Source organism: Podarcis filfolensis (genome assembly GCF_964270895.1).
Source record: "Podarcis filfolensis genome assembly, chromosome: 13".
Lineage (NCBI taxonomy): Eukaryota > Metazoa > Chordata > Lepidosauria > Squamata > Lacertidae > Podarcis > Podarcis filfolensis.
In genome coordinates, this window is record NC_139615.1 from 27,709,449 (window position 1) to 27,732,646 (window position 23,198).

Consider the following 23,198-nt stretch of genomic DNA (forward strand, 5'->3'; position numbering starts at 1 on the left):
AAGCAAAACTAAGGCATCTCCAAAATTAAATATTGATCCCAACAAAAACACCTGAACGATGCTAGTCTCTAGGCATCCTGAGTGTCTTAATAGTCACAATTTGTGACCCTCGTTTCAAGGAAATTTATTCCTAATTTTGAACTCAGCAGCTGAGAATTTGGCTCCTCCGACTTCCAACAGTGTATCGCCATACAGAAGCTGGACCATTGAGGCAGTGAGAGATTTTACTTTCTTGGGCTCCATGATCATTGCAGATGGTGAAAGCAGTCACGAAATTAAAAGACGCCTGCTCCTTGGGAGAAAGGCGAGGGCAAACCTAGACAGCATCTTAAAAAGCAGAGACATCACCTTGCCAACAAAGGTCCGTATAGTTAAAGCCATGGTTTTCCCAGTAGTGATGTATGGAAGTGAGAGCTGGACCATAAAGAAGGCTGATCACCGAAGAATTGATGCTTTTGAATTATGGTGCTAGAGGAGACTCTTGAGAGTCCCATGGACTGCAAGAAGATCAAACGTATCCATTCTTCAGGAAATCAGCCCTGAGTGCTCACTGGAAGGACAGATCCTGATGCTGAGGCTCCAATACTTTGGCCACCTCATGAGAAGAGAAGACTCCCTGGAAAAGACCCTGATGTTGGGAAAGATGGAGGGCACAAGGAGAAGGGGACGACAGAGGACGAGATGGACAGTGTTCTCGAAGCTACAAACATGAGTCTGACCAAACTGCGGGAGGCAGTGGATGACAGGAGTGCCTGGCGTGCTCTGGTCCATGGGGTCACGAAGAGTCGGACACGACTAAACGACTAAGCAACAACAAACACTCTTCTGAAAAGTCTTAGGATAATCATAGTTTAGGGTTACACTCTAGTTGTTGAATAGCTGCAGTTTCCTGTGAAACAGGAAGCCTCCTCATTTGTATTAATGTTACATGTGGCCTTTGGACCAAATACCCCTCCTAACAATGATGGTGATGATGATGTGATGATGATGATGATGATGATGATGATGATGATGATGATGATGATGATGTTATTTATATGCCGCCCACATGACTGGGTTGCCAAGCGGAAGAACCTTGTCAACAAATATTTCCAAGGTTCCTGCAAGAATCATGCATTTGAGGATTTGAGGACCTCACGTGCAATCTTGGTCTGGCATCTGGGCCATGTGGCTGGATTTCACAAAGACGCATCAGAAGATGGAAAAGCATACAGGCTAGGATGGTAACTGGGATGGCAAACCACTCCCAAGCAGCCTTCTATCTATCACCCAATGCAAACCATTTGCTACTTCTTGTGGTCTTCCAATCGCTCCATTCCACAAGCGGAGAAGCAGGAAGCACCAGCCAATTCGGAACTGGAGGGTGGAAGCACTGAGTGCTGTGCAGGGCTTTACATCTTAAGTCCTCAGCCCAGCTGACCCCCCCTTGCAACAGGGGGAAAGATTTGCCTTCTTAGGATCTGTTTTACTTCCTGCTTCACCCACTTAGGATCTGCAGGGCATACAAGCTGGAGTACAGAGCAGCCAGTTCTGAACGGGCTTCGTTGCTCCACAGACAGACGGTGGAGTCTTTCCCTGCTTCCAAATCCAGCCCACAAGTTTGCAGCATCTCAATGGCCAGGTGAATTTCTTCGTTCTTCAAGGAATGGTGTGGAATCTCGAAATCGCTGCCTTCGTCGCCAAAAAGAATCCACTCCAAAATGCCATCCATCTTTTGATGGAGAGAGAGAGAGAGAGAGAGAGAGAGAGAGAGAGAGAGAGAGAGAGAGAGAGAGAGAATGGGACAAAATGAATGAAAGGGCCAATTTACACCTGCCCCTTCCTCTTGCATATGAGCAGTGCCTTCCTTGGGCACGCAAGTGCATGTAAACTGAGCGCTCACAGAGACAGCGGAGTACAATTCCTGGGATGAATTGTGGGAGAGGGCAGTAACTGGAGAAGACGTGAGAAAAGCCCTGCTGGACAAAAATCCTGTCTAGTCCAGCACCCTGTTTTCACAGTGGCCAACCAGATGCCTGTGGAAAGCCCCAAAGCAGAATTTGAGCACAAAAACGCACTCCCATTTTGGATTCTTAGTAACTGACATACTGCCTCAGCTACTGAGGTAATATAAAGGTAAAAGGTAAAGGACCCCTGGACGGTTAAGTCCAGTCAAAGGCGACTATGGGGTGCGGCACTCATCTCGCTTTCAGGCTGAGGGAGCCGGCGTTTGTCCACAGACAGCTTTCCGGGTCATGTGGCCAGCAGGACTAAACTGCTTCTGGCACAACGGAACACCGTGACGGAAGCCAGAGCACACGGAAACACCATTTACCTTCCTGCCGCAGGGGTACCTGTAATATATGAGGTAATATACAACCATAGGGACTAGTAGCCACTGATAGACTTCTCTTTAGTCTGTTCCCAGCCTGCTTTCTTGTTTCTTCACACATGCACACATGTTCACCTCACCGTAACTAGGGAGAAGTCACCTCCCCCAAACTCTGATTCAAAATACTCCAGAAAGATCTTTTACATTCTTCCTAACTGTTCCTTCCCCAATGAGGAAAGATCAACCAACTTGGGCAGAGTGGATGACCAAGTAAGAGACAGCCAGTGGCCATAACAAAATGTTAAAACTCTTAAGGGAAAATTGTCCTGATGTAAAGAGTGAGGGAAGAGCAAATGAATACCTCCCAGGCATAATAATAATAATAATAATAATAATAATAATAATAATAATAATAATAATTTATTATTTATACCCCGCCCATCGGGCTGAGTTTCCCCAGTCACTCTGGGCAGCTTCCGATCAAGTGTTAAAAACAATACAGCATTAAATATTAAAAACTTCCCTGAACAGGGCTGCCTTCTGATGTCTTTTAAAGAGAAGATAGCTGCTTATTTCCTTCACATCTGAAGGAAGGGCGTTCCACAGGGCGGGTGCCACTACCGAGAAGGCCCTCTGTCTGGTTCCCTGTAACCTCACTTCTCGCAATGAGGGAACTGCCAGAAGGCCCTCGGTGCTGGATCTGTGTCCGGGCTGAACGATGGGGGTGGAAACGCTCCTTCAGGTATACTGGACTGAGGCCATTTAGGGCTTTAAATGTCAGCACCAACACTTTGAATTGTGCTTGGAAACGTACTGGGAGCCAATGCAGATCTCTCAGGACCGGTGTTATGTGGTCCCGGCGGCCACTCCCAGTCACCAGTCTAGCTGCCGCATTCTGGATTAATTGCAGTTTTCGGGTCACCTTCAAAGGTAGCCCCATGTAGAGCGCATTGCAGTAGTCCAAGCAGGAGATAACTAGAGCATGCACCACTCTGGCAAGAGTGGTGCATGCTCTAGGCATGAATGTTTGGTATTGATCTTTTGTTTAAAATAATAATAATAAAAAAAACTGCATGGAAGGAGTTAAGCCGGAAGGTCCTCACCATCTCGAGCTGCTGGGCCATTTTCTTCTTCTCCAGGATGGTATCCAGCAGTGGTAGCATCTCATAGTCCAAGTCTGTGAACACAAATCCCAAGACGAGATGAATGGAGCAATACTGTCACATGTGGATGGTAGCATCTTTTACACACACATGCGCAAAGTTATCCAGAACAGACAGGTCTGGATGGATGGCTTAGAGCAGGCATAGGCAAACTTGGCCCTCCCAATGTTTTGGGACTACAGTTCCCATCATCTCTGACCATTGGTCCTGTTAGCTAGGGATCATGGGAGTTGTAGTCCCAAAACATCGGGAGGACCGAGTTTGCCTATGCCTGGCTTAGAGGCTTGCAAGGAAGGTGGAAAAACTATCCACCAACCCCTCTGGCTTTGGGGAAGCCAAGCAGACACACCCAACCGATAAGTGTTTTCCATACCATCTAGAGAAGAACAAAGGAAGTTAACTGGTCCCCAGAGATCTTGGTTTTTCACACACTCTGTGTCTTGAGAAATCCCTAAATAGGAAAGCAGCTTTTCCACAGAAGGTCGGTGTTCCTCATTCAGTGACTCAAGCATGGAGTGGTCGACACTGTTTCCTGCCATAGAAAGCTCCAGCTGATGGGAAATTAAAGCAATTGGTCAGTCAACAAGGGTGAAAGTGGATGGCTGCCACATATAGCAGAGCCCTTAGCTCCCAATGCCTTTCTTTTCTTTTCCCCCCAGAGCTGAGATGCATATTTGCTGCTAAGTTCCAATTAAGGACTTCTGGAAAGATAAGCAATGTGATTAGGTGCAGAGACTGCGTGGATAAGTTTGGGTAAAGCCAGGATCTTGGAACAGACAGGCTGGAAGCTCAAGAAAGAAGATACTTTGGTAGCAGCTTTCCGGAACAAGCGCTGAAACTGAAATAGACGCGGGAAGGGTACATACCCGCTGTGAAGAAGAACCTGTGGCCCTGCAGGTGTTGCTTGACTCCAGCTCCCATCTGCCCCAGCTAGCATGGCCAATAGTTAGGAATGATAGGATTTGTAGTCCAACAACATCTAGAGGCAGAACCGGCCCAGCCAGTAGGCAGGGTGAGTGAGGCTGCTCCTTCAGGTGGCAGATGCCCCAGGTGGCATGCCAATGAGTGTCCCATCTGCTCTGCCACCACCAGTGGTGGAGAAGCACCGCCACCAGCAGCACCGATTTTGGGCAAGATTGCATCCATCTGGGGCAAAATCTTACCCGAAATTTGCAAATGCTTTCCCAAAATCTGCGCAGATGGTGCTGCTTCTAGGCCAGCAGTGGCATGAGCAGGTCAGTGGTGGCAGCAGGGCAAAGTGGCACTTCCTGTTCTGCCTACAGTCCCCCCAGCCCCCGTTTGGTGGGTCACAGGTTCTCCATCCCTGGCATTTACAGATTTAGTCTGTGTCCATACTACGGTTTCCCAAGCTTGAGTCTCCAGCCGTTTGTGGACTACAACTCCCATCATCCCTAGCTAGCAGGACCAGCGGTCAGGGACGATGGGAACTGTAGTCCACAAACAGCTGGAGACCCAAGCTTGGGAAACCCTGGTCTACACCTACATGCAGCAGTAGCACAGTATATGAGCAGTCGAGCAGCTGAGAAAAGTGACGAACCATCGACTGGACAGTGGAAGCGACTTCTCCATCCTGCAGCAAAACTTCAAAGGATTCCAGAAGCTGTTTTTTCAAAGGCTGGCTCAAGAGCGCCAGCGGCTCATATGCCTCTTTGACGGCGTCTTTCACTTGCTGGACAGCTAAAGGTTGCAGTGAAGACGGTTAGCATGATTTGCACTACAACACTTCTAATAACACACAGGTTCGACAGGTTCGCCACCCCTGATCTAAGCGAGGAGGCGGCTTTGCCTTTGAGGACGGAGGCTGGTTTATGATGGGCAATAGGCTCTTGGGTAAATAACCAGCCTCTCTGTTAAAAGTGCTTGTTAGGGCACATTGCTTAGATATTCCAGCGATACATAAATAGCTTAAATGAATAGTATGGCGCTGAGTTTCAGAGGCAGCAGGAGCTAATTTCAGCTGGGTTCAGCTTTGAGAGGAGCAAGAGGAACATAGACCATACCTGGAGAACTGTGTCTAGTTCTGAGCACCACAATTAAAGAAGGATATTGACACGCTGGCACGTGTGCATTTGAGGGTGACCAAGTTGATCAACACGGGACGCGGGTGGCACTGTGGGTTAAACCACAGAGCCTAGGGCTTGCCGATCAGAAGGTCGGCGGTTCAAATCCCCGCGACGGGTTGAGCTCCTGTTGCTCGGTCCCTGCTCCTGCCAACCTAGCAGTTCGAAAGCACGCCAAAGTGCAAGTAGATAAATAGGTACCGCTCCTGCTGGAAGGTAAACGGCGTTTCCGTGTGCTGCTCTGGTTCACCAGAAGCGGCTTAGTCATGTTGGCCACATGACCCGGAAGCTGTACGCTGGCTCCCTCGGCCAATAAAGCAAGATGAGCGCCGCAACCCCAGAGTTGGCCACGACTGGACCTAATGTTCAGGGGTCCCTTTACCTTTACCTTTTAAGATCAAAGGTCTGGCAACCAAGCCTTAGGAGGAATGGTTGAGGGAGGTGGGTATGTTTAGCACAGAGAAGAGGAGACTGAGAGGAGATGTAATAGACACCTTCAAATATCTAAGGCACTGTCACTTGGAGGGTGAAGCAAAGCTTGTTTTCTCCTGCTCCAGAGGATAGGACCTGAACCAGTGGCTTCAAGTTACGGGGAAGGAGATTCCGATTAAACATCAGGAAGAACTTTCTGACATTAAGAGCTGTTTGACAGTGGAGCATCCTCCCACGAGCAGTGGTGGACTCTCCTTCCTTGGAGGATTTTAAACAGAGGTTGGATGGCCACTTATCATGTATGATCTAGTTGAGATCCTTGCATTGCAGGGGGCTGGACTAGATGACCCCCGGGGTCCCTTCCAACCCTACAATTCTGTGATTCTACAATTTTTATGATACTGAGCCAGACCTACTGCCTACTACTGACTGGCAGTAGATCACTTATTTCCCATTCCTACCAGGAGATGCTGGGGACTGAACCTGGAACCTCCCACATAGAAAACAGATGTTCTGCCACGGAGCTATGGAAGGAATTTGCTGGTCTCTGGTGGGAAAGATCTACAGGATTGGGACAAGCAGAATCCAGGCACGAAATCAGAAAGCAACAGAAGGCCACTTGCCTGTTAGTGAGGAGCCCAGCTCATCCTGGAATGCTAAAGGGAGAAGGAGAGAGAAATTTTAGAAATATTGGCTGAAAAATACCCACTTGGAATTCATGTTAGCTAAAGCTGTGTTAGCTGTGCGTTTCCAAGTGCTGAGTTCACACATCATCCAAAATGCATTATGCACCCTGGACCTTTTTAATAGAACACTACAGGCTTCACACTAACTAGAGTCCGTAAGCTGTTCCTAATTCATCTCTAGCCAAGGTGTGAACACTTGGCACAGGGCAAAGACATCCCCGCCCTGTTAAACGCCCCCCCTTCACGTGTGCATGAGCAGAAATGAATCTGACACTAACGAAGCCGTGTTGATGTGAAGAGCTGGAGCGGAAAACATTGTGAAACCCACCAGGTGGGGGAAATTTAACAGTGCTGTGCAGTGCTGATGTAACAACTCGAGTAATCTTTGCACACCTTTTTCTCTGTTCCCTCGCCTCCTTCTTGTCCTGCCTACTTTGGACATTCATACTGGAGCATTATCAAGACAGAGTCCTCTCGGTCTGTCTCTTTTTGTTTCGCTTACATTATTCCGCAAAGCGACACACATTTTGAGTACATTATTATGTGTAAATTATAAGTAACAACAGTCTCACACATACCATCATACGTGAGCGAGGAAACCAACTTTGTTTGAAGCCCCTGGCAGAGCAAAACTGGAAAGAAAACGAAGCAATGATCAGGAGAGGATATAGAATCGAGTTCTTCATGTCTTCCATGGTCTCAGAGTGACCCTGGGGCAACCTGCGGAGCTGAACTGTTTAGCTACAGGTAGGTGCCTCACACACCAGCTGTTATCACACCACCCAGCAAGCTCTCCAATTCCTGTGGTTCTGCACACCAAGAGCATCACTGTCAGGGACTGGTCCAAAGAGGAAGGATGGTGAAGTCCGCCCTGCCCCCCCCCCCCCGCTTCCCGGAGAAGAGGGAGACAGTATAGATTTAGAACAGTGGTTTGCAGAAGGTCATAGTTCAGAGGCTGCAGAGCGGAGAAGCTGGGAAATATTGGGAGGGAAGCAGGAAGAAGAAGCACCAGGGGAGAAACAGCTGACAGATTCAGAGTCTCTAGAAAGCATCCAGGACCCCCCCCCCCTTCAAGGACCCGGCGTGCCTTGAGAGTAGTAGAACAGAAAGCTCAGAGATAGAAAGCACAGATCAGCAGGCGCAGGGGTGATGTAGAATAGGAGGGACTGAGGGGGTGGGACTTAGAGCAACGCCATTATCCAAGAGAGACTGCATTCCTTTCTCTCTCTCTGTGAATACTGAATAAACTACTTGGTAAGAACTCTTCTTGTTTATCTGCTTCTTGGCATCCCACTTGATAATCATTTTCTCACTCCTTTGCAGGGTGAATTGGCTCATGGGCAACCTGTTGGAAGCTTCATGCTACTGGTGGAAGGGGCGCTGATAGTCCTGACCATTTAAAAATGAGAGAGCTGCTCTCTAGATCATCAAGAGGGCAGAGACTGTGGAACCTCCAGGTGCTGGACTATAAGTCCCATCATGCTGTCTGGGGCTGAAAGGAATTGGAATCCAAGAACTGGAGGGCCGTAGGTTCCCCATCCTGGCTCAAGATGCTTTCACATTCTTTGTGGAAGCTACACCCGTCTCAATCTGTACAGACAACTCTTTTCACTCACCCAGTTCTTCATCGTAGGTTTGGAGCTTCTCAATCGCATAGGCCAACACGGTGCCCTGGGGGATCAGCATTGCATTCTTCTTCACTGTTGTGCTCAGGCCCTGTGTGCAGGCAGTTGTTGTTCTTGTGGTTATTATTATTATTATTATTATTATTATTATTATTATTATTATTTCAATTTGTATACTGCCCTTCATCTGAAGATCAAAGGGCAATAAAAATACGAAATGAGAACACAAAAGACATAGCAACAACCACAACAAACCAATAACCCCCCTCTCACAAGCACTTATAAAAGGCCATAGTTTGATTGTTTAATCAGCCAATTACCTGGTAACAACAACATTTTGTTTGTTTGTTTGTTTCCCACCCATCTGACTGGGTTACCCCAGCCTCTCTGGGCAGCTTCCAACTAAAAATAAAGGGACAAAACAACACATCAAACATTAAAAGTTTCCCCAAACAGGGCTGCCTTCAGATGTCTACGAAAAAGCATCTGACAGGAGGGCATTTGACAGGATGGGTGCAACTACCTAGAGAAACTTTGTTGCCTGGTGCCTAAAGAGCTGTAATGAAGGCACCAGGCGAGACTCCCTGGGGAGAGAATTCCACAAATGGGGAGCCACCACAGAAATGTGGGTTGTGGGAGACAGAGAGAAAGAGAGAGAGAGAAGAGGGAGAAACCACAAAGCTAAAGGCCACAAACCTGTATCGTCAATATTTCAGCTGCTGTCACCGTTCCCTTGCCTCCTGCTTGGACAGTCTCCTCAATCAGAAGTGGCTCCATTATCTCGAAAGCCTCCGTCACAACGTAGAAATGCAGCTTAGGGTAGAGTTGCTGGAGAAGGCTGAGGGATGGCACCATTTTCCTGAAAGCAATGGGGAGGTGTGTTGTAATGGCTCCTAAGCATTCAGGGTTCTTGCTGAGGGAGTAAAGAACTGGGGGGGGGGCTTCTGCACCCCTCGTGAGGGCCACTCTGGGAAGGGCTACAGAGCAGAAGGTTCCCAGCAATGTGGCACTTCCCCAGACTCCACACCCAGATCCTGCCCAAGACAATTTGCTTGCTGAGGCAAAGGACAACATGGTGTCTCCCTGCCCGCTTTCCATGTGAGCTTCCTGGCAGTTTCACTTCAAGACTAAAAGGATCATCTTAATGCACATGCCTCCCCCACAGCTGCCCAGTCCACAACTGCACAATATTTGTTCCACCCCAGGCACCGGCAACCCCCGCTACACCACTGCTACCCGGATGCTCAGAAATTTGAGGTCATTTTAACCTCTTTTAGTATTTTAATTTGTGCATGCTTTAAAGGAGGGTTGTAAATTTTTTTCTTTGTTTTATTGTTTCCCCTTTTTGTATACTGTTTTGATGGTTGGTTGTGTGTGTGTTTGTGTGTGTGTGCATGTGTTTTACAATCAAGGAATGTATAAATTTTATGAAATAAATAAATGGCTAGCCTCCTGGAAAGTGAGGAGAGTGAGCATTCCAGAGACAAGGCAAGGATTGTAGCAGATTCTGCAAGGAGTGCATAACTCAAGTCCTAACTCAAGGAATCCTAACTCAAGACTGCTTCCTTTCTTCTATCCTTGACTGCCCTCTAGTGGAAACTGTTGGGGCTGCAGTTAAGTCTTAAGCCCTCTTAGCAAAAACGGATTCTATCTGTACTGAGCTGCTGTTGCAGCTTTTGCTTGTTCCCTTCCACGTGGGAACTTTCATCTTGTTTGCTTTCACCTTGCTTTGTCATTAATGTTGGGTATGCCAGGTTGCAGGGGATGCGGGTGGCGCTGTGGGTTAAACCACAGAGCCTAGGGCTTGCCGATCAGAAGGTCGGTGGTTCGAATCCCCGCGACGGGGTGAGTTCCTGTTGCTCGGTCCCAGCTCCTGCCAACCTAGCAGTTCAAAAGCATGTCAAAGTGCAAGTAGATAAATAGGTACTGCTCTGGCGGAAACGGAAACGGTGTTTCCGTGCGCTGCTCTGGTTAACCAGAAAGCAGCTTAGTCATGCTGGCCACATGACGCGGAAGCTGTACGCTGGCTCCTTTGGCCAATAAAGCGAGATGAGCGCCGCAACCCCAGAGTCGGTCATGATTGGACCTAATGGTCAGGGGTCCCTTTACCTTTACCTGTGCCAGGTTGCAGTGAGAAATGGTGCTCCATAGTGCTAGCTGCCCTCATAAGGACTGCCAGGCTATTCCTATTCTCTGATCCTTGCTGTTCAGAGGGAGCCTGGTACAGTTATGGTGTGAAAAGTTTCACTAAAAGACAGGGTGCCTAACACGCACTGTGCAATCCCCCAAATAAATCCTGGGAACTGGAGTTTGCGAAGGGTGCTGGGAACTGTAGCTCAATGAACTACAGTTCCCAAGGTTCTTTGCAGGAGCGATGTGCTTTAAATGCACAGTGTGGATGGATGTGGGCCTGATCCATTTCTCTGACCTACTCTGCAGCTCTTGGTGACACCCAATGTCAGCTTCCTGGAGCAGCTGCAGTCTCTTTTTGCATTATGGTAGGGTTGACTGCGGCGCAAGAGAAGGCTCTCCATTTGCATAAACCAAAAAAGGCAACGGCCAACAAGCCTGGTCAACTTCTCCCCTTCCCAAGCACCCTGCAAAGCCATGCTCACCACAGCTCCCTGGTGTCCACATAGGTTTTCCTCACAGCTACCAGAGAGGAAGACAAGCAGGCCGAGCCCAAGCCGCCGATATCCACTGCAACAGTCTGTATCTTGAGGTTCAGTTTTGCTCCAGATTTGTGGCAGATGCTTGCAGAGAACAGAAGTGGTTCGGAGTGTTTCAGTTCTGGGGAAAGCACAACAAAATCCCACATTCAAAACACTTCGGTCAGATTTATTTCTTTAACCACCACATTCCACTCCTGATGATTCTCAAAGAGGTTCACAATAATCAAATCATATGTACAGGCAGATGCTATCACCCTTCTTCTAATTACAGAGCCAGAACAGCAGGTTCTCTCGACGGCATTAAACTGTTCTACTTTGTGGCTCCTACCTCTGCTTCCTTGAAAGGGATCTGTATGTTACAACCAAACCCATTGGGTTGATGCAATCCATCCTCCCATTCTCTCCCCTCCTATTGCACTTTGTTTCCTTCCTTACTGGAAGAAGTTGCTTGGCAGGAGGGTGGAGCAGCTAGGTGTGCTACCTTCCCAGCAAGTGGGTCTTTGTTGCTTACCGGAATAGATATGGGGAGGAGTGATCTGCGGGGGGGGGGGGCAAGGTTAACATAGATCCTTTCTGCTCCCTGATGCCAAATACCTATGGTTTGCCATTATGTCTGAACTGGACAAACTATCTGTTGTGCATTCAATGGTCTGTGTTTGCCTGAGCCAGGACTAAGGATTCTGAGCCCCTGTGTTCTGATTCGATACGTGATATCCAATCCCAAAACATTTCAGGTTTTGGACCTCTGCCATTGGCCCTTAAACTCTGAGTTATGATTCGCAGCTTGGAAGTTTAGACAGCCAATCGCGTTGGAAATGGGAGTGGCCCAGGCCTTCAGAAATGTATATAAGCAGTTGCTTTGCCCCTGTTGTCCAGTTCTGTTAATTCAGTAAAGGTTCTTGCTGCTATCACTTGTGTCTTGCCTCGTGGGAACCCACCTACACTTCACTATTGTTACTACAAACCACTTTCCATGCAAACCAGAACCGGGATCCGTAGTTCATATTGGGTATGTGAGTTTGAAGCACGGCCCGCTGAAGAGCTAAACCGCAAATCCAAACACCTTTTGCCACATTCCAGACACCCCAGCCATGAAATTCCAATGTCCATGGAGGGCTACTTCAAATGTGTGTGCATAGAAGTTTGAACACCTTCAGATGAGGCACACACAACTTTCCAGCCTAAACCCCAAACAGAGCCTACATAAGCCATGCGTAAGCAAACAGCAAATCTTCATTGCCTGTCTGGGACAAGAGCCTCTCCAGCTCTATGAGCCAGTGTTGTGTAGTGGTTAAGAGCGGTAGACTCGCAATCTGGTGAACTGGGTTCGCTTCCCCGCTCCTCCACATGCAGCTGCTAGGTGACCTTGGGCCAGTCACACTTCTTTGAAGTCTCTCAGCCTCACTCATCTCACAGAGTGTTTGTTGTGGGGGAGGAAGGGAAAGGAGAATGTTAGCCGCTTTGAGACTCCTTCGGGTAGTGATAAAGCGGGATATCAAATCCAAACTACTACTACTACTACTACTACTACTACTCCTCCTCTTCTTCCTCTTCCTCTTCCTCTTCCTCTTCTTCTTCTTCTTCTTCTTCTTCTTCTATGATGCTCTGATTTGGCTTCACTTCTAGATCCCATTCCTGAGTTTCCCATCACAGTTGTTAAACAGGAAAAAAGGTCTCCCCTAAGCTTTGGTATGCACCCTGGTCTGGACATGGTTTCTAGTAAGCCACTGTATTGCTCCTGGCCCCACAGACCCTAACAGATGCCTACTAAATTATACGAAAAACAACATACCTATTTCCACCTCTGCTCCTTTCTCGAGCACATCCACCAGCTTGAAAGGGCTTGGGGAATACTTCCGCGTATTCCAAGGAAACCTGGATTGCTCTTTAGTCACCAGAGAGAGAGGCTGGAAGCTATCGGTGAATACCTGGCTAGTCACAGGTATCAGCCTCCTATCTGAGCCCAGCTCTTTTATAAGCTGCTTGGTCAGCCGCTTAAACATTTTTTATCCCCACAGATTGGAAGACGCCGAGACACAACAGCAGGAAGGCAGGAAGGCAGCTCACAACCTGTAAGGAAGGAACCGAATTATTTTATTTTTATAAAAAAAACAGGATAGCCAGTATGGTAAAATAGTTTGAGTGTTGTATTACGACCTGGGAGGCTAAGGTGCAAGTCGGTGACTGTGACCCAATCATTGTCTCTCCCTTGAGCCTACCTCACAGGATAGTTGTGAGGGTTAGAATTGTGAGGGTAATATCTGCAGCATACATTTAAAACCCATGGCTCCCCCCCCCCCACAAAAATCCCGGGAACTGTAGTTTACCCCTCACAGAGCTACAATTCTCAGTCCCCTTAGCAAACTATAGTTCCCAGGATTCTTTGAGGGAAACCAAATGCACAGTGTAAATATGACTGCTGTCCCATCCCCACGGTTGAAGTAAGCGTCAACTGCCATGGGGGGCACCATTTTGGTTTTTTGCCTCACGCAGCAAAATATTTTAGGCTGGCCCTGGTGCTGTAATACCTGCAACTTTTCAATTCTCAGGGCACATCTGGTTCTTGGGAGCTCCTCAAATTGCAGCCCCAAGCTAGTATTTGAAGTTGACTGTGGAACTGGGCAGTGTGTTAGGCCTTAGGCTTTCAGAAAAAGAGTGAAAGAACGCTCTCCCAAACAGCATTTACAAACCATTTTGAAGCATTAAAAAAGGCTGTATTCTGAGGCCCAGGTTGAATGCAAAGTGGTTTTCCTCCCAGTATTTTTTTTTTTTTTTTGTTAACTTTGAAGGAGTTTTAGTTGAAGAAAACCACTTCCTTAAGCGTGTGGTGATCACCTCACTTGCACATGCTGCCAGTGGTGAAATCTAAGGCTGGCAAAGTACTGAAGTGTCGCTGTTGTTTTATAGGCTGCCGTCCTGCTTGTAATTAAGTGATCGCTCAACTGGTCTTTATTTATTTACAATATGTATAAACTGCCTTTCATTATCAAACTCCAGGGCAGGTTACAGAACACATTAAAGCAGCAATAAATTTAAACCGTAAATACAGCAAGCTACAACAGAAAAAAATAGAAAGCATAGTGCTAACAGCTGAGTATGAAGATCAGCAAATGTGAAATAACTAAAGGCTTATCCGCACTTACTGTGTCCAAACAGTTGCCCCTCCCCAAGAAAGCTTTCCTTGCAAAAAAAAACCCCTGCTCTTTGAAGCTGAATTGGAGCAAACATCAATTTGGGTTTTCTGTGGACTGACATTTGTTCCGATTGAGCTTTAAAGGGTGGGTTTTCAGGGGGAAAGCTCTGGAGCAAAAAGAAAAAGGGGGGGCTTAACAACCCAGTTAGAAATTACTTTAGACAGTGAGAGGAGATGGAGGAAACACAGAATGGAAGCCAAAAGAAGAAGAATGAAGAACAAGGAGGAGGAGGAGGATGAAGAGAAGAAGAAAAAGAAGGGAGAAGAAGAGGGAGGAGGAGAAGGAGGAGACGGAGATAAAAAAAAACGAAAGGGGGTTCTATATTCCTCATTGTGATTGAAAGTAGATTCTGTGTCTGGAAACGTTGAAGGTGGAAGAGAGAGGGAAATCCCTAAAAGGAGAGTCAGCAGAAAAAAATTAAAAGATCCAGCCCTACTATTAGGTAGAGGGAAGCAGTGGGTGCCTCACACCCTGTTCTGTGCCCCACTGAGCTCTCCTTGCTGCCTTGAGGTGAAGTGAAGGATGCTGCCCCATCATCCCCAGTGTTGAATTACACTTCACCTTCTGTCAGGTTGGCTTCAGTACAAGGAAAGGAGCAGGCGCCATCTTGGCCTTTGCTTCAGGCAGCCAAATATGGGGCCAGCCCTGACCACCAGGTCACTGACAGCGCAGAGAAGCATTTGTCAATTAAGAAAAGGTGTGGTTTTTCTTTCAAGCTGTCCATGTGCTACAAAATGCGTACAGGCAACAGGGTTACAAAAATCTGCCTGGGCTGGTCCTGTTTATAGGCTGATGTAAACACTAATACAGTGGTACCTCGGGTTACAGACGCTTCAGGTTACAGACTCCGCTAACCCAGATATAGTACCTCGGGTTAAGAACTTTACCTCAGGGTGAGAACAGAAATCATGCGCCAGCGGTGCAGCAGCAGCAGGAGGCCCCATTAGCTAAAGTGGTACCTCAGGTTAAGAACAGTTTCAGGTTAAGAACAGGCCTCCAGAACGAATTAAGTTCTTCACCCGAGATACCACTGTAAGATAAAGGCTGATTTGGAAGAAAGCACATGAAATTCAAAAGGAAGGTAGTCAGCTTGCCCACCCTGCCTGATGGGCTCACTTGCCTTTAACAGTCCCATCAGTCAGAGAAATTCAACAGGTGTAGCTTTCCTTGTTAAATTTCTGCCCGTCAGGTAACTCTGGCAGATGCACGAGCGCCGTCAATGAGAGAAAAGAGGAGTCTTGGCCCCAAGAGACACCATGAATTTGTTCAATCCAGCTGCCTTTTGAGTTTTTTTCTTTCTTACTTGCTTTTTTAATGCTTTAAAAATGACAGGCTAAAATGACATGCCTGCCAGCTTCACATTAAAAGCGAAAATGTGTGACTTGGCATGGGGGAATAAGGTTGGAAGTTAAAAGACAGAGAGGGACCAGAATGAAAATACACAATTATGGACGTTTTAAAAAGTTCTTTCAAACCGAGAGTGGTGAGGTAAGCTGGGAACGAGGATCGGATTGTTCTTGTTAAAAGTTTCATTTATTCAATGCACAGAGAAGCAAAAGGAAAAGGGGGGGGGAACACTGAGGTATTTGCTAAAGATTTCCTGAGTTGCTGGATTATATCACATCAATAACTTTGTAATTAGTAATGATTTGTCTTCAACATTTTTAGAGGTGCAAAGAACCTATCTTCGTTTCGCTCTCAGCTACCTGTGCTCCTTCTGGGTGTAAAAGTGAGGTGGGAGATTCTGGGATGTCATGAAGACATCGAAACAGGATTTCTTGTTTTCTTTCAGAAAATAGTTTTTGACTTACCTGAATCCTGAAGCCTTCAGGTTTCTTCTTTAAAAAGGGGGGGGGGCTTCCTTGGTTGACAAGAATAACTCCGGATTCAGCAAGGTCAACTGCAAGTTTCCTGCTCATGAGCTTGCCAACAACACTCTTAAAGGAATTGTGAAGTGAACTGCTGGACGCTTCATTTTCTGCTAATAAAGGGAAGTTGGACATCCTTTTTTTAACCCTCCTTATGAGTCACACAAACTGCTAGGTATTGGCATGTTCAACTGGCTAGAGAGCAGATGAGTGATCAGTTGAGGTGAGAGGGTTCACATGTGCCACGACCTGCCTTGAAGTCGTGCCCTTTTACCTGTAGACAGAAATCCCAAACAAGTGAGGTAGAACTTATGGGTCTTCTGTAGTGACAGGAAAAACAATCTGCAAATACTCGGTAAAACTTAATTTCTTTATCATTGATTCGGTTGCCCTAGGGCTTAGCGCTGGCAATAAGCAGAGTGGGTTCGAATTAAAATGTCAAGAACCAGCATGGGGAAATGGGTAACAGAGAGAACCCTACACAATTATTCCTGATTATTACAACCGCTACTAGTACAAAATGTGGCAGAGTGGCTATGTTCTGTTCCAGACCCTCCAAGTATCCCTATTTTCCAGGGACTGTCCCGGATTTACAGAAGCTGTCCCCATTTCTGATTTGATCCCAGAAAGTCCCACTTTTTCTTAGAACGTCCCTTAGAAGCTTTTCTTTCAATCCATCTGCATTCTGATCAGATGCAAACTGTACAGTACATACGAAAACATGGGGCACTACTTGCTAACACAGAAGAGCTTGTAGGGAAACCCAGGATAGCTGTTTCCATATGGGCAAGTTCTGCCCTGTGTCTGATGGTTTCTTAATCAACCCCTTATATTGTCAGGTAAGTAGAGTGGCAGGCCTGCCCCACACCCTGACCCCCAAGTGGGTCTCCAGTTCCCTAGGCTTGGCTCCTACAAAATGCAGGAAGCCCACTTGGGATCAAGTTTAAAACTTCCCTCAGGACAGGCTTTCAAAGCTATAACTGGAGAGCCTAAAAGAGCAACAGACTCCCTCGAACCAAAGCCTTGTTGGGAGATAGAGTTCCTGACTCACATTTCTATTGCATTCTAGAAAAGAGCATTGATAATGAAAAACACACAGGAATTTATTTTATGTTCCTCCTTCCATATAAATCTGAGATACCCCAAGATGATAAGGTAAGTAGCGCTCACCCTTTAAAATAACTCGACTGCCTGCAAGCTGCGCATATTCTGTCAACTTAAGCTGCCACTCTTCTTTGGTTGGGACCTCGCTCGTTTTCCATTCTGGGGCTAACAAAACACGGGCCGCAGTAGTGGCATACATAAATAACCTTTTTTTGACACCTGGGAAATTCAGTCTGAATTATCCCCAACAGAAAGAACTCTGGTTTTTTGGGAAAGTACTTTTAAACATTTTTTTTCAGTTCATTATTGGAAGATTTGCCAAAACTCTCTGACCCTTTTACAGACATAAAATATAGAATAAAAGAACAAGAAGAACATATGTTTAAAGAAGATTGGAAAACGTTTATTGAATATATGGGAAATAACTGTGTACAGCTGAAAACGCTGGTAGCATTAAGATAAAATCGACAGTGTAAGTAAGTTATGATGGATGTAATAATGGAATACTGAATGGTATAGTTTCTACTGTAAAATATGCAGGGATTTGTGATATGTAAAATGAACCATGGAAAGAGAAGAAGGGAAGTCACTGATATTTCAAGGATGTAAAAATGAGTATTTAAAATTGTAAAACAGAAATTTAATAAAAATATATATACAAAAAACCAACAACTTGATTGCCCTCAATTCCACACGTGCAGCTCTTGAACAAAAGCCCTGGAAGCTACTGGAAAATCCCCACACTCAGCCTCTTTTGCCCTTTACACGTTGTAACCATTCCCACACAACCTCCAAATGTAGTCAAACAACCAGTGTAGGTGGGCCCCTGAAGACACTGGCAGAGGAAGGGGGGTGCGGCCCACCACGGGTGCCATCCCTGGGGGGGGGAGACATCCCTGAGGGGGGGACTCTAGGGGGCTAGCCCCATCCTCGGGTGCACAACATGTGCGCCGTTCCGGGTGCCAGAGCAGCTAGCTCTGCCTCTGCCTGAACACGAGATCTTGAAAGTCTTGAATCCCCTTTAAGTACATGGGGGTAACCAAGGGAGGGTGCAGTGGGGGCAGCTGCCCCCACAACAAATAAAACAATAGAAATACTTAACTAACTGACCAATCACTTCGGTTCTGCCCTCCCCGCTAACAAAAAATCCTGGCTATGCCCATGTTTAAGAAACAGATCTAATATAGCCATATGGATTATATATCATATTTTGCTTAAGACAGGATGGCAAATCCTAAATCACAGGCTAAAGTACCCGTGACCATTAGGTCCAGTCGCGGACGACTCTGGGGTTGTGGCGCTCATCTCAATTTATTGGCCGAGGGAGCCGGCGTACAGCTTCCGGGTCATGTGGCCAGCATGAGTAAGCTGCTTCTGGCGAACCAGAGCAGTGCACGGAAACGCCGTTTACCTTCCCGCTGGAGCAGTACCTATTTATCTACTTGCACTTTGACATGCTTTCGAACTGCTAGGTTGGCAAGTGCTGGGACCGAGCAACGGGAGCTCACCCCGTCACGGGAATTCAAACCGCCGACCTTCTGATCAGCAAGCCCTAGGCTCTGTGGTTTAACCCACAGCGCCAAATCACAGTCTAGAGGGGAACAGACTCAAAAGGGCACTTCAGGCAAGGATTTTGAGTTCACCTTGGGTGGAATTTCCTCAGCACTTTACATGTTGTTTTTTTTAAATGCCCTGGAACTTGTATAACTCAGTCATGTTTACGCAAACTCCTGAGTGTAACCAGGAGCAGCAGTATGTTCGGCTCTCCTATTTCCTAGAAACAAAAGTCTTTCCCTTTCCATCGCTCCCTCTCCATGATACCTGCCAATATATGGCGGGGGTAGTGGTGGATAACTTTTCTTGTTCCTGTGGATATTTCTATGCTTATTGATTCTTCACGGGTGCCTTTTTTACATACCTTAAAGGAGAATTGATTCTATACTTTTGTTTTTAAGAACATGCTGCCGCTATTGGTTCTCTGGCTCCGTTCCTGGTTTTTGCACAAGTTTTCTTTTAGACCTCACGAACCTGAAAGATTTATGTTCTTTGCACATTGCCACTGCCTCCTGTGAGGGGCAGGAGGGGAGAAAAACTGGTTGTTGCCTTATCCCTAGTAATGTGTGCGTCAGCTTAGGCAGCAGTCCTGTATCTAGTTGGCCATCATGTCCACGTGTCCAAAGGACCATAAAGAGGGTTCGTGATCTGCCTTCTCACTCCCTTTTCATACACAACAGCTCCCTGCCTGCTATTGCTGCTGTCTTCCAGAGAAAAGCTTTGTTTTCCCTTGAACTGTCTGTGCACTGGAAAATGTCCTCCGCTTTGACTGTTTTAAACAACTTCTGAATCTGGCAACAGGTGGTTTTAAACGGAAACTGCTGTTATTTCCAAAGTCACATTTCAGGTTATATTACGAGTAGATTCAGCGCTATTTTTCTAGAAAAAGAGGTCCAAGAACTCACCATGAACATCTTCCTTGTTCTCTTATAATGGCAATGAACTAAGTACCGGCAAGTACCGGCTGAAAAAAGCCCTGCATAGATTATTTTGAAACATTCAAGGTTCAGCTATCTTTTGCTGTTGTTGTTCTCAGCTGGAACGCTGTGTTAATTTTTGCCTTATTGCTTTATTGCTTCTTTGCTGCTATGACCCACCCTGCTGCTCTCACCTGTGCCTGTAAAAATGGTCTTAGTAAGTTGACAGCTCTAAGCAGTGTAGCACCAAGGATAACTGTGCATTTGGCAAACTGATTGTGCTTTAACTCGGTTAAATGGGGGTGGGCGGACTCGCATTCTGCTCTGCAAAGCTCAGAGTGTACCAGCCTTGGTGATAAGAAATAGTTCAGGCTTAGTAACTGCATAGCAGCCGGGACAGAACAGTCAAAAATTGTCTATGCTTCGTATCTGAATGGGTTACACACACACACACACACACACACACACACACACACACACACAGAGCAGACGGGGAAGGAACAAGCTGGAGGCTGACAACTCCAGAGTACCGAGAATTCCCCCACTTTATAGGCAATCCCCTATTTACATGAGAGTTGTGTTGCGGATCATCATGCGCGATGGTGCAGCACGCATCAGCCTGCTATGCCCTGCTATGCCCCACCCCCCATTCTGCCCCCTTTTCTGGCCGCTTCTGGGTTGCCATGATCAGATGCATGTAAATCAGTTGTTGCCTATACAGTGGTACCTCGAGTTAAGAGCTTAATTCGTTCCGGAGGTCTGTTCTTAACCTGAAACTGTTCTTAACCTGAAGCACCACTTTAGCTAATGGGGCCTCATGCTGCCGCCGCACCGCCGGAGCACGATTTCTGTTCTCATCCTGAAGCAAAGTTCTTAACCCGAGGTATTATTTCTGGGTTAGCGGAGTCTGTAACCCGAAGAGTATGTAACCTGAAGCGTATGTAACCCGAGGTACCACTGTATTTCATCTCATTCATTTTTGCACAGTCATAGTTTTGCAGGCTGAAATCTGTGTATGAGCTTTACTAAACCTTTCTGGATAGAACAGACTCTCTTTAAGTATTGTGTTCAGAGAAGTTTTTAATGTGTGACATTTTAATGTATATTTAAACTTTGTTGGAAGCCGCCCAGAGTGGCTGGGGAAGCCCAGCCAGATGGGCGGGGTACAAATAAATTATTATTATTATTATTATTATTATTATTATTATTATTAATGCACAAACCTGTGTTCTCTTACTTTCCCCTAGCGCAACTGAACAGAATGCCAGGAGATAAGATATGACGATGCAGAACGAAACACTAGGAGATCAGCCAAGCATCGTAAGTACGTTATATCCTGGGTCAGGAACATAACAAAAATATCAACATAGAGAATTGAAAGCAGACATGGGCAAGACCGCTAATAGCACAGAGCAATGAGTCAGAAGACAATGAAGACAGTGAAATACAGTTAGGTGTATGCACATAGTATCAGAATGAAAGGATTAGAGTGGGCCAAAGGATCTCTGAGTAGCTTAAGAATGACAACAGCATGTTGGAACGGCTTAGCGGTTCATTATACAAAACATCAACAACAAACAACCTGCTCAGGATGGTAGAAGGATAGTCAAATTTGTAACTGAAGCCATGCAAAGGTTGAGGGGAGAGTTGCTGACTCAACAGGGCTACCGCAAAGGAAGGAATTGTGCAATAAAATGGAGAACAGTCATTCTTTTTCCATGATGCAAAGGCTCTCGCAATTTTCTCAGCATTGCAAGTTGGCACCCTGAATAACCCTCAAAACTCAAGAACCCTGAAACACCCTGAGAATGTGATGAACCTTGGGGCAGTGATAAAGTTAGAGAATGGTCAGGAACAGGGAACAGAACACTCTGAACCCCCAGCTCACCCCCAAACCCACTTGTCAGATACAATTTCTAGTTTGGGGAGGGGAAAATCATTTTGACCTGATTTGGGTGCTATGCATCCTGAAAGACGTAATTCTTGGCTACTTTCCAACACAATTGTAGTTCTACTTCATTGAACAGAAAACTTATATTATGAAAAAAGTCGCCCTCTACCGGATCATGTGAATGAACTAATATTAACCGAAGCCCTCAAATTACCAGATGCATGAGAAGCAGTTGGGAATGACTTTCACTATACTGGTTTTTGATGGTCAGAGTTAAGCCAGCATGGGAGGAGTCGCCATCGCAGGATCTCCAGGGATAGGACTGAAGTTTCTGCTTCAGGTGGCAGAATCATGGAGGCAGGTATGATTTATGATCAGGGGTTTCAGCCTCCATCTGCAAGGATCCCGCCACATTAGAGTTTTCACCTAAATAGGCATCTGCAGTTGTACCTTTTGAGTAGCTTCTGCCCAGATTGGGTTTGTTTTGAACTCCATGCCTGGGACAAATGATAAATTTAGCCAACAGAAACTAAGGCTGTCGTTCCAACTCCAGTACTCTCATTTTAAGGTTTATACGTGTCAAAATAATTCATACTTTTGTTATTGTTTACACGTGTAGCACACAATCAGTAGCCCAGAACTTGAGGCAATTCTGTGGTTTTATTTCTTATTCGTAATATACATTTCCCCCCGCCTTTTATTTTTAAACTCTCCAAGCTTTCCCTGTTAAGTCTAAGAATATGAGCCAAACTAATCATCCCCTTTACATCCTTCATTTGTTAACAGATAATGATAACCACTATTTCTGTTCCGGGCACAGTAAGGATATTTGTGATAAATTCTGCATCTAAGATTTCTTCTGCTCCCCACTACCTCTAGTATTTTCCAAAATGGCTTAATTCTAGGGCAACAGGATTCCCAGGACCACACATGGCCCTGAATAACTTAAGCAGTTTTGTCCAGTATACTTGAACTTTACCAAAATAGAGGTGCTGGCCATGTTATATGCTCATATTGCAACACCCCTTTTCTTCTCATGCTACCTCAGCACACTCCTTCCTCCTCCCCCCACATTACTCATTGCTGAAGATCCTTCCCCTTTTGCAGGGTTCTGCATTTGTTTACTCTTCCACAGGGACGGGTGAGTTTGCCAAATTAAATTTCACTCTGTTTTCTAATCACGACTAAACAACAACAACAAAGTTCCATTCATCACATGCCCACATCAATTTGTAAATTCTTCATTTAAAGCATTGTCGTGAAAATTCATCAGCATTTTAGTGTGAAATTCTCCTAAAATACATTTTTTGTACCTAATTTTGCCTAATGTACACTTTAACTAGCAAATTTCCCTAATATAATGTATTTTTGTCTGTGGTTCTCACTAATATATGTGCTCCCATTTATTGATTATTATCTCATCTTTTTTTCATTATCCCTATCACTTTCCTATTCACAAAAAAAGTCTATTTTGCTTTCTTATGGAGGATTCGGCATGCCAGAGTACCAAAAGGCTTTAATCAGCTTTAATTGTGCAAAGAAAAATTTATGATTTGTGACTGAATCCATTCTGCAAAATATTGAAATTCTGGAGGATATTAGAGATCAGCTTCTTGAGATCCAGAAAAGCGAATGAAGACTGAAAAGATTGTCAAAAGGCATTTCAGAAGTTGAAATAGGGTCACTGACTTACCACGCAG

The 23,198-nt window shown here is 45.9% G+C and overlaps 1 protein-coding gene across 2 annotated transcripts; it reads right to left on the reverse strand.

The window, feature by feature from the left end:
• Positions 1–822: 822 nt before the first annotated feature.
• Positions 823–16,351, reverse strand: LOC310747887 (gasdermin-C-like). 2 transcript variants are annotated; one of them, XM_083583254.1, is made up of 11 exons: positions 15,976–16,351; positions 12,763–13,040; positions 10,914–11,088; positions 8,995–9,157; positions 8,290–8,389; positions 7,252–7,305; positions 6,611–6,643; positions 5,033–5,172; positions 3,848–4,025; positions 3,415–3,488; positions 823–1,711 (listed from the first exon to the last, which is right to left on the reverse strand). In XM_083583254.1, the coding sequence occupies exons 2-11, from the start codon at positions 12,971–12,973 to the stop codon at positions 1,478–1,480; spliced, it is 1,362 nt and encodes a 453-aa protein (XP_083439380.1). In that variant the 5' UTR covers positions 12,974–13,040; positions 15,976–16,351; the 3' UTR covers positions 823–1,477. The 2 variants fall into 2 exon arrangements, with proteins under 2 accessions (XP_083439380.1, XP_083439381.1); XM_083583255.1 differs by lacking the exon at positions 15,976–16,351 and having other exon boundaries at positions 12,763–13,223.
• Positions 16,352–23,198: the final 6,847 nt, after the last annotated feature.